The sequence below is a fragment of the Brachycentrus maculatus genome, unplaced genomic scaffold, assembly GCF_059751285.1.
Source record: "Brachycentrus maculatus isolate JH-2025_06_01 unplaced genomic scaffold, ASM5975128v1 h1tg000186l, whole genome shotgun sequence".
Lineage (NCBI taxonomy): Eukaryota > Metazoa > Arthropoda > Insecta > Trichoptera > Brachycentridae > Brachycentrus > Brachycentrus maculatus.
Window position 1 is genome coordinate 832,990 of NW_028280937.1, and position 12,094 is coordinate 845,083.

Consider the following 12,094-nt stretch of genomic DNA (forward strand, 5'->3'; position numbering starts at 1 on the left):
CTTTCTACACAAATATTGGATTCAACCCCCAAGGGAGTGTTACCAAGATACATTATCCATGTCTTAAAAGAGATGAAGTAACATTTATTAAAGGGATTTACTAATCCTAGTAAATCGAGAGTCTACTGTATCTATTCTTAATTTTTATTTATTAACCATTATTATCTGCTCGAAAATTCATTCCATCCGCCTTTGAAGACCATTGAACTGAAAGAAAATAAAACAATTTGTGCATTTTTGGTGGCATTTTGCAGGTATATGAATACTTAACCAGTTGGATCACAAAATCCTACATATAACTGATTACTTACTTCCAATTTAATTTTTTAAGAGTTGACTGACTAATGAATTGCACGATCGTCATATCTGACTAGTTTCAGTGACGCTTTGCCTTCTTTAGGGACATAAACCGTCCTCAAAGAAGGCAAACTGTTGCCAAAATTAATCATAACTGTACTCAAATATCTTCTTCATGAGCCCTTTGTCCTCCACCGCTGGATATAGACCTCTTCCCCTTCTTTTCATTTCCTCCAGTCGGTTGCTGCTTACAGCCGGTTTTTACCCCCCACAGCGGCTATGTCGTCGGACCGTCTCTTTAAGGGTCTTCCGACACCTCAAGCTCTCCCAAAGTCTCCATCGTAAAATATACTCAAATATGCTTTTATAAAAATAATTCTTACTTGACATATCCAATGTTTCTAGCGGCTTCCATGGCTTTAGTTGCCCTTCCTCCTTTGTTGCAAGAGAATACTATTGTTTTGTCTTTATTTGGCATATCTCTACCATATTTCTTGCGAAATTCGTCATTACTCTTTGTTTCCAATGTTTCCACTAAATCTACAACTACGCAACAGAAACAATATATTTCATTTCTACAAGAATAAGAATTATTATTGGATATTCATTCATCTACCTTGATTCTATCAAGATTGAGGTTCTATATGGAACCTGATTTTTTTTGCATTCTATCCACCATAGTCATTGCGTTATACATAATAACGATCCTTTCAAGAATTTCTTCCAGTTTACATGCTTGTACAGAACATTCATTTAATTGTTGAAATAAAAACAGTTTTTTTTTTTACTTTTTAATAATAAATTATGAAAAGTGTAATTTTAAAAAGTTGTTGGTTAATGTTCCATCAAAACTCGGCCTAAAACAAACCATTTTCAACTTTCGGCCGCTCCTATACTCTTCAATCATTTTGACATGGCAAAACGTGCTAGTTATTCGTTTTTGATATCTTATTAATCAATATTCACCTGTAGTTCTACAAAAATTTTTAATTTTTTTGTTATAGGAATAATCTGCAAAGCCTTGTTTTAAGAGACTTGTCTGCAGGTAGGATAGTAAGAATAAGGAAGTTGTAAAAGGTTCATCACAAACACTCAGACCAGTTGAAAATACAAATTTCTTAAATTAATTTTGTAATTGGTGGAATCAAACCCACGACACCAGTTTTGCATTCGAACTTCAACCCAACTATGCCACGGCGCCTATCAAGAATACATGTTTCTTTAGTTTGATATTTCTAAAAAAAAAAAATCAACCGCAAACCGATAATAACATAAGTGAACTGTTGTGATAAGTTTGGCTTTTGGTTGAGGTTATACTTCTATGATTATTGACTGGTTAAACCCTATTTCAAGGTGAAACAAAAGTTACTAAATCTGTATTAAAACACTTGAGGACATCTTTGGGTTTTGTAAAGGCGGAAGCATAAACAATTTAACAGCTGATAATACTTACACGGAATATTAATGCTTGCCGGAATGCTTCCGGTTGATTCAACTTCCGCAGTGTTTCTAACATCAATCAGGAGAATTTCAGGCTTGTCTTTGAAGGATATTACTTCTTCATATGACACTATACGATCCATTATAATTTCTTTAAATTGACTTATGCTAACATAATCAATATTAACTGATATAATCAACTTACTGATGAATCTACATCAAGAAATCACATAAGTCAATAAAGTATAAATGAGTAACTAAAATATAAATAAAGGTATGTCTGTCTTACTTTTGGTTATCTATATTTGATACCATAAATGATACGCAAAATACATGAATGTCATAAATTTAAATGATAATAAATTTTCATTTGATTGGAGTCAAACACTGGATTTAACCACATCTCTTTTTATATGAAAATCTGGGCATTTGCAGGTCTTATGAGCAGGCATTAATTGGTCTTCACTTTATGCACTATTCAGCATTGTTCATAATCAACTATAAATTTAAATAATTTTTCAGGTCTCTTATTTATTTCTCGAAGTTCTCAACAGATGGCAGTCCCAACTGAGAATAGAAGCTGTATTATGTGGAGAAATAATAAGACTTTGTTTTTTGATCCACTCACTTTTTTTTATTAAAAACCAACTAGTTTCGGCAACAAACTGTTGCCCTCTTCAGGGTTTGTTTTATAACTAAACAGACATTTAAAAGAAACAGTGAACAAATTATTGGGTATCGATAAGTAGAGGTGGGGGTAATTGTGTTTTAAGGTGGGGTAGGAACGGGTAAAGGGTTAATTGTGTTTAGGTTAGGTTTGATTTCATAGAAAAAATATAAAAAATGGGACTTTGACTTAAATTTATTTGATTATTGATTATATTTAAGTTCTGTTTAACCGCTTTTCTTATTCCTAATACTTCCAAGTTATTAAGTCGATTAGTTATATTATTAAAATGTAATATCTCAATCCTATCTTCAAAATTAAATGAGTGATTATTTGTCCAAATGTGATTAGCGAATTCTGAGAAATTGTTGTTATTGAGACATCTCATATCACTCACTCCTTGAAACGTCATTTATAAAAAAACTTGATTTTTGAGATCGTTTTTAAAGTTTAAAAATATAATGAAATGTATAAAAAATAAATATCAAGTCACTTATTGAACTTTTTACTATACAACAGATCTTTTTAGGTAAAACCTGAATATTTTTTCTCCATTTGAAAAATATTTAGTATATTTAAAAAAATAATTAAACAATACCTTTTCTTCAAAATGCAAAAACAACACTTTCTGCCCTGTTGCAGGTAAATATTGTGTTACAAATATGCCGCTTTTGCTGGGATATAGTACATTTTCTGGGCATTCCGAAAACATGCACAACTGAAAATTGTCAATTTTTGACATATGACATTTTTGAAAGGAATGAGCGATATGTCCCCTAATTCTAATATGAAATGAACGTGATGTTTTGCCTATATAAAAAGATCTGCAATTGTGGCAAGTTAATTTGTACACCCCTGATTTTCAAAATTTATTTGTTATATCTTTAGTATTTTTGATAAAATTTCCTATATTGTTATTTGTGTAAAAAGCTAGTTTTATGTCACTAGGCAAGTCTTTAAAAATTTAGTTTCTTAAGTGATTAAAATAAAAAAAATCTCCATTGTCTATTGTCATTTAAATCTAAGTTGCTTGAATAAAAATATAAAGTTTTTTTTGTTTAACATATTGTCTATATCCATTATTAGATGTAATAGTTTTGTTGTGTTTATGTAATAGTTCTATTAGAAAATTATTTAGAGTGGAAGCAGTTGCTAATAAATCTCAAAACAATTTAGGCAATATGGATGACTCAATTAAGCTCCTAAATTAGATTTAATAAAATAAAATAAAATAATCATTTACAACATTTTGAGTGTGTAATATAAGAGTTTCTGCTTAATAAAAAGCTTCTTTACATCTCACCAATAGATGTCTCTAGTGAAGTTCTAGTGATTCATGAACAAGGTTTCTATTGGTTCATATATATAGAACTTCCAAGAATTTGAGTAGTGTGGTTGTCAATAATGGGTAGAATTGGTGAATGTTACACGTGTGTAAAGTGATCACTTAAACTAGCCTATGACGGTCGTAAGCCCCGTAAATGCCCAGACTTCCATATTCTTCTTCATCTTTGATGAGATGTCAAAAAATAATAAAATAATTATATAAGAAAAAAGACTGCATTAAAAAGAGCTAAAATGTTCATAATACGAAATAAATTTTATAAAATGTTTAATGTCACACTGACAAAATAAAGATTATTTTTAATTTGAACAAGTTTGGAGTACTGATAACGTATTGGATTCAGTTCAATAATTTATTCTTATCTGCCTGAGTAAACACATTTATCACAAAATAAAGAAGATAAAAAAAGAATATTTAAACCATTTAATTTTACACATATCTTCCAAAAAACATGGCTATAAACTCTCTATTTTTACACATATCATTTGTTATCAAAGAAAAATGGTCAAGAAAATTAAAAATTATCACATTTTGTATATGTACATAAAGCAATGGTTCTGAACCTTTTTGAAGTCAGGGAGCACTTTTGATCATAACGAAAATTCGCGGTACACCAAAACTAAAGATCTAACAAAACATGCAAAGATAACTTAAAAAGATAATATAAAATCAAACTGATTTTTTTATTACAGACAAGTTGAAAATTACATTAATTTTTAAAAAAAAATACATAAAAACATAAATACTCCAATGAAACTTTTTGCGGCGAAAATTATTTGATGTGACACCTGAGCTTGACAGCTTTTACAAATTTCAGCGATATTAGGTCTAATATTTGATATAGCTACTCTCATTTCTTCATCCAAATTTTTCAATGAGCCTTCCATTGATGGAGCACCGTCTGTACAAATTCCTACACATAACTCCCATGATATTTTCAATTGTTCTGTGTATGATGATATAGAATCAAAGATATCTTGACCGCTGTAGTGAACTTCACTTTGCAATTGTGCTGCCATCTAGCCATAATATTTGCAACTCAAATTGCACAGTAAATGAGCCAACATTAAATTTTGGTTGTCATAATTTCGCGGAGCAATTGCAATAAGCTTGCGGAGCACTGGTTAAGAACCAATGATGTAAAGAAATAAAAATTAATACATACTCAAGTATATTGTATTTTATTTAAATTTGTATGCTTTAAGACATAAAACATATGTTCAAGGGTGTTGGGAGCATAATGAGAATTAAGATATTCACGAAAAATTGTCAACAAGTTTGTAAAAACATACATTTTTGAATATCCATAAAAAATTGTGCATTTTTATGTCATTTAGGGAACCTTTTTATTATTTTGGAATGTAGCTTAGCATGTTAACTTTTTATTGGCATGAATGACTCATTTCTATGTAAATGTTTGTGAGTAATCATAATTATAATGCTCCCTTCATCATAAAAAAACGTTTTTTTTTTAAATAATAAAACTAGACTTCTTTTGCATGCTATTTAGCTAAAATACATATTGTATGTATATTTCTTTCATTCTTCCAAGTGTGAAGATATTGCCTAGGCCTGGGTTTTGCTTGCCCAATCATTCCAGCTTCCTTTATAGACCTTGGAACTGAAAACAAAAGACAAGGGTTATAAAAACCTTTAGAGTTGTTAAAAGAGAAATATTTGGATTAAAAATAACAATGGTTACTTGGCAAATCCGAGCTTGATGGCTTCTTCCATAGCTTTGGTAGCACGACCCCCCATTTTACAGAAGAATACCACTTCTGCATTTTTGTCAGGCCGGTCCCGTCCATACTTTTTCTTGAATTCCTCCGTATTACTGATTTGCAAAGCTGTAGCAACATCGCCAACTAAAAATTGTGCAAAAATATTATTATACCATTGAGTTACGGCGCAATAATTCTAACTTGAACTATGACCCTGTGCGTCCGGTAAGGGCACGGCAGGGGTGTACGTGGGGAATGTTAATGTTATACCCAACCGTTATGAGATTGACGCAAAGGAGTCTGCACACACTTGTTCTTGTACTGTCATAGCGACCTGTTGAATAAACCGATTGCATCCTAATTACGAGTTATTATAACCGATATCTGACCCCGTAGTAATAGAATATTTATCGAATGTTGCGCGGTATGATCCTAAAATTATCCGGAACATTGGTCTGTATGTTCCCGATAGTTACCTAAAACAGCGTCAGCATAGATTGTTTCACATTCCTATACACAGGACCAACCTGCTGATGGTTATGCCTGTAGGAAGAGCTACCGCTATGTTGAATAATCTCATTGGATATTGATCTGTTCCATGTGTCTGAAGGAGTTTTCCGAAGCGGGATTCTTCTACACCTTTAGCAATAGTTCTTGCATATTTTCGATTTATGTATGTATTTTAATGTTTATTAATTATTATTAATTTAATTGATGTTGAAGTTATATCAAAACACTCAAATATCATCTTTCAAGAGAAAAAGATCTCTAATGTAAAGAGAACTTTGGTGGTTGGTACTTTGATAATGATGTGAAATTTAGAATTTTTTATAATACATTTTGGTATTTAATCTAGCAAATATCAAAGATTTGTAATTACCAAAATTTTCAGCGACATAACTCCTTATGGTTACATTGTGTTGTGTAAAGTTATTGATTAAATAAAAATATAGTACATTATACACTCACGTGGAATATTAATGCTGGCTGGTATCACCCCGGTTTCTTTGAGTTCATTCGGTTCCCTGACATCGATTAATACAACTTCAGGTTTGTCTTTGTAGGTAACTACATCCTCATAAGTGACTGTACGGTCCATTTTTGCGGCAGAAAAACTCCTCACACACTTCAAATTAGACACGGGCAATCCAAAATAAGATCTAGAACTATCTGAAATTTTAAAAACTAATTTAAAATATCTTATTTCCAGCCAAGTGATGCGTAGGGAACTGCGTTATAAAAGTGCAGTGTTTACTCGATTGTTGATTTTATGAAGGCAGGAAAATCAGTTTTACACAATTATTTTTTGGATCTAGGAGTCAAATATATTTATTATAATAGAATAGCGACAATGTAAGTGATGAAGTTCTAGGTAAATGACGTTACTGCTATAATATGGCAAAGGAAATAAAGGAAGAATAGCAGGTAGGAAGAGCAATTTAAAGTGTTATGAGGGTAATTGAAATATAATTACAAGAATAGGAAAAAAATTGACAATGTTGACATGGTGTTTATTGTGTAAAACTCCAGAAACCTAATAAAGACACGTTTTGAATTAACATGCTTATGGACCTAATATTTATTATTTGTAGCTTTAAAATGCCCTCAGGCTAAACAATGGACTTTAATATGTCCATTTTTATTACATCTTAATGAAGTTTTTAAAAATACAAATGGTTTATTATGCATAAACCATATTTGAATTGAAGAAAAAAAAACAATATTTTTAGTTTGTTTTCAAAGCAAGAAGTTTTGCCTGAAACATGTTTAAAAATAGTAAATAAAATACTTAGCCTCTTCAAATAGATGTTTCCATTGATTAATAGCTACTACAAACAAGTTAATACTAAAATAACTAATCACAAATCGACTTCTAATTTAATTGATTCAAGCGGATTTGAAATTAATCATGGCAAAGTGAAAAATATTAATAACATTCCAAAAGTTTTTTTTTCTTTTCGATTTACTTCTTGAGGCATGCACGACATGAAATTTTGATTTCGTTACTACTATTTTGTGCCAGAATATAACAATGATATCATTCACACAGGAAAAAGAGCGAGGAGCATATTTGATACTTGCAGGAATTGAAAAAAATATATTAAAAAAATATTTGTTCAAAAGCAAAAAGTGATTTGTAAACGCTTTTTTTCATATTTTGATTTAAACCGAGAGTGTAAAGTTTTTTTAAAGCACTGAAATTACTTATTCGATTTTAAAATATGCTGTAAATAGTTAAATAATAATAATAATAATTTGAGCAGTGAAAGAAGCAACGAAAATAATATACGAAATGTAAACAGTACCAAACAAAACATAAAGCTCATTCAGCAACAACAATAAAACTATTTTTATATAACCTATAAAATTGTAGCAATAATGAAGTCTTACTAAAAATTGTAGCGGGATTGACACGTCCGTAGCGGCAGACACAACTTCTAGTAATAGGGAAAACTAGTTTTAATAGTAGTGGAAATGACATCGTCATTTAAAAAAGATATTAAGATAATATTATTGAAGTAGAAACCAATTTTAATATTACCTTAATTGTCAAAAATTATTGCCAAAACATAAAAAACTTGTCGAAAATTAGGGTGACCACTTTTTCTTTGGTAGTTAATTAGCACACATCAAAGATTATATACTATGGCACACATTATTTGGCTTATTGTTCCAACCGTTCTAATAAAATAATATTGGTCATTTCCTGCATCAAAAATCATTTCTAATTTATGAATTTTATACAGTGCCTCCTAGATTATGATTGACAATAAACAAAAAATACATACCTGCATACCTAATAAAAAAATTAAAACGATTACCTAGGTACCAATGATTTCCAACATAACTATAATGTACTAACCATCACACCGCTTCCACACAGGGGTAGGCAGGGAGAGAATAGGACGCAACACCAATCTGTCTTTGAAAACAAATTTCGCTTTTTCCACATTCATATCCATATTCCGACTCCTGACCTGATCACTTTCAAGTATTTGGAATACTTACTCATATCAAGTTTTACTTGGCCTTCTTCTGCTTCTAATTCCTACTACATTCGTGTCATAATTTTGTAGTACTGTTCTTTCCTCACTCATTTGATTCACATCCCCAAGCCATCTCAACACACCTTTCTTAATTTTATGGATAATACTTATCTCAGCCTTGCATTCTCTGCTTATGTTACGTACCATTCGAACATCTATCATACTTCTTTTTACCGCATACTCATCTGAGAGATTACATTTTGACTGGATTTAGTCAACATTCATACATCTTTTACCAGCATCTTCCCTTTTATTCTATACATTAGGGTCATAATCAAAACTCCATTATAAACTGCCAGTTGAGCTTTCACTGGTAGGTTTTTACTTGATATAACTGATTTCAATGCCATCAAACCATTCAAACCATTCACTCTGTTCTCAGCATTCACTCTCCTTTCTACATCTTTTTAAATCTTTCTATCCCTAAAAAAACATACTTCCCAAATATACGAAATCATTTACCTATTCCAAAACCCCATTTAATACCATTTTTCACCCACATTTGCATTCATCTCTTTTAAAAACCATGACTTTTGATATTTTCCCAACGTAGATAATTGAGACCGATTAGTGGGTGATCAGTAGTTAACACACTCCTGCAAAATAAATTTAGAAACTAATGATGCTGAGCAAAATGTTTTTTTTTTATATTTTAAGTGGAAAATACAACAACCCAAGGTTTTTAGATTGAATATGAAAATTTAAACTAGTTGAATTTATTAATTTATTGTAATATGTAAAAAGCAACGATTTACTCAGTTTTAATGTCATTCCCGTGGAGTCAAAAATAAATATTCCCTGCATGGTTACACCTTGAAGTAATATCCAAACATTGTAGCTATGCAATTTCCAATATTATATAAAATATTAATGTACATTGTTTAGTAATACATAGGGTTAATTCGATTTTAAACTCCTTATTTCCACTCTGATACAGGTATTTTTGTGTTTTGTGTAACTATTTATTTACTTTTATTTTTAATCCAGGCTCAATAAAGATATGAAAGCAATAGTATGTAATTCGTTAAAAAATTACAAATATGTAAAATGTAAATGATAATTTAATCGTATTTTTTTATTCTATAACATTATCAAATACATACTTTGTCCCAAGTAACAAATAAATAAAAATTCATGTAAAACGAATTATTAATACAGGAAATGATTATAACATCATGAAATAATTATGTATGAAAAAAGTAACAGCCTAAACCAGGACTTGAACCCGAGACGTTCGAATGTCGAGACTTCTGCTGTACCGATTGAGTTATTTTTTTCTCAGCCATTATTATTTTTGTAATAATTTTCTTTATGACTCGTTTGCTGGACGTGAAATGAATAGCATTTTTAACTACTGCTTTATTCGCAGACGAATGTGTGAAATCTGTATACAATACAATATTTTACATGTATGTGTCACTCGTCATTTAAACATACGCGCAAAACAAGTCGTGATGGCTTCTCCTACCCAGATTGAATCCTCCAAGGTCATTTTACTGGTCTTGTAAAAAATATCTTGATTTCATACTTCAACTCGTAATGAGAAAAATAAACAGGTAAATACAACTCGGTCTAGAAGGCAAATAAGTGACAAGCGCTATTGTCGACCGTGAGCAACAAAAATGTAAATATACAATTTATTACTTATTATTTATTGTAATTTTGCTAGAAGTTATCGCTTCACACTTAGTTTTCTTTTACTTGATGTCATAATGTGTGATTAGTTTTATCCGACAACTTTCGTAAAATACATACAAAAATAATAGAAATGTGTCACTATTATAAACGTGAATATAATATGATAAACATAATAGAATTAAAAATGTAATATGGATCACCAATACGATATGTAGTATTTTTACTGTCATATTTTTAACTAAATATTATCATTGATACAGATATTACAGTACTTGAATATATTGAAGATATTGGAATACGCGTGCAGATAATAACATTACAGTGGAACATCTCATAACGAATAATTTGCTTAACGAGCAAAAAATGTAAATAAGTTGCTCCTTTAACGAGCAACACTTCGCATAATGAGTCACAGAGAATGGTCAAGTCGCTTTATCGCGACATTAATTTGTGAGCCGGGACTTCCGCGTCAGTCAAATTAAAAAATGTTTCGCATAACGAGTGTTTCGCTTAACGAGTAAGATTCCGAAACGAATTATGCTCGTTATGAGAGGTGCCACTGTATTATAAGTTTGAAACACACATATTAGGTACCAATTTGTAGTTACGTAAATTAGTAACGTTAGTAGTCTAGGGCTGGGTTTCATAAAAAAATAATTAACAACGGTATGACATTATTTCATATTATTTTTCATAATAAATACAAAACGTTGTGATCGGAGAACTATTCAAATAATCTGCATTGCAGTAAATTGCGATGATTCGATGCGACGTGTTATTTGATTACCAATAATCTACATAAAAAAATACTATAAACTTCAAGACAAGGATGTCGTTTTTGTTTCATTTTATGTGATTGATTCATTTTCTAGATAGAAAGATGGATCGCGTGTCACGATATGAGGAAGTTGCAAAAGTAAAAGATTCTCCTGGAACTTATCTTATTGAAGTGAGAGAATTGAACGAGATTCAAGAAACTGGACTCATCCCTGGCAGTATTCACATACCAAGTAATATGAAATATTTGCATTTCAACCCATATTTTCATATACCGCAAATTAAAACCCTACGCGAAATCTAAAAGGAAAAACTAAACGCGAAGTTAAATATTCCACACTTCACTATCCCCGTTATTATGCACTGCACTACACTACACTATTTTCATATATGTACCCTTGAAATGAGTGAAAAGAGTGTTTTTAAATAAACCCCGCCCCTAATCGTCGTAGGTCGGGAAAGCAGGTAGTAAGTAGTAGGTAAAATCCATCAAAATACAATACAATCCGAAGGGGTTGCAATATTTAAAGACATTTTGAAGGGGGTGCCTAATACATATGGCCAGGGCTGTATATACATATACAAAATATATTTGATTTTACTTTCAGTGGCTTCGGTGACAAATGAATTGACCCAGCTAACTCCTGAGAATTTTCACGAAAAATATGGCGTAAAGATTCCAAGTCAAGATTCTCCGATTATAATAACGTGCAGATCAGGGCGAAGAGCAGAAATAATTATGAATGATCTTGAAAAGTTAGGATACACAAAGTAAGAAGATTATGTTACTCTACTAAATTAAAAGCTGCTAAAATTATCATGCAATCGCATTTTTTATGCAATATTTTTTCTAGGTGTAAGTATTATGCTGGGAGCTGGCTAGAATGGGCGAGTAAGCAAAACTAAAAGAAACACTGAATTTTTATTGTTTTAAGTAATTTAAATGAATTTTAAATAATAAATAAATAAAATTTCTTCAAAAATTGCATTGGAATCTAGTTCGTATTTTATTTTTTACCTTTTAGCAACAATGAGATTTTTTAAACCCGAATTCAGTTAAAATACGTTTTCCTCAAGTGAAAACTAAATTTGATGAAATGTTTTTTCGATTTGGGGTAGTTTTGAAAAAACAAACAAATGTGTGAGCGAAAGACGAGAGCAA

The 12,094-nt window shown here is 30.9% G+C and overlaps 2 protein-coding genes across 4 annotated transcripts; one reads left to right on the top strand and one right to left on the bottom strand.

Annotated features, from left to right (window-relative positions):
* Window positions 1–82: 82 nt before the first annotated feature.
* On the bottom strand, window positions 83–7,916 carry LOC148307869 (uncharacterized). The gene is made up of 7 exons (XM_088262666.1): window positions 7,862–7,916; window positions 6,440–6,640; window positions 5,452–5,614; window positions 5,322–5,370; window positions 1,751–1,937; window positions 681–843; window positions 83–207 (listed from the first exon to the last, which is right to left on the bottom strand). Exons 2-7 carry the CDS (start codon window positions 6,567–6,569, stop codon window positions 162–164), a joined length of 738 nt encoding a protein of 245 aa, XP_088118792.1. The 5' UTR covers window positions 6,570–6,640; window positions 7,862–7,916; the 3' UTR covers window positions 83–161.
* Window positions 7,917–9,830: 1,914 nt separating this feature from the next.
* Window positions 9,831–11,930, top strand: LOC148307870 (rhodanese domain-containing protein CG4456-like). Of its 3 annotated transcripts, none has more exons than XM_088262695.1 (4): window positions 9,831–10,141; window positions 11,032–11,165; window positions 11,541–11,703; window positions 11,787–11,930. In XM_088262695.1, the coding sequence occupies exons 2-4, from the start codon at window positions 11,036–11,038 to the stop codon at window positions 11,836–11,838; spliced, it is 345 nt and encodes a 114-aa protein (XP_088118821.1). In that variant the 5' UTR covers window positions 9,831–10,141; window positions 11,032–11,035; the 3' UTR covers window positions 11,839–11,930. The 3 variants fall into 3 exon arrangements, with proteins under 3 accessions (XP_088118821.1, XP_088118820.1, XP_088118823.1); XM_088262694.1 differs by having other exon boundaries at window positions 9,933–10,141; window positions 11,028–11,165; XM_088262697.1 differs by having other exon boundaries at window positions 9,957–10,073; window positions 11,028–11,165.
* The last annotated feature ends 164 nt before the right edge of the window (window positions 11,931–12,094 follow it).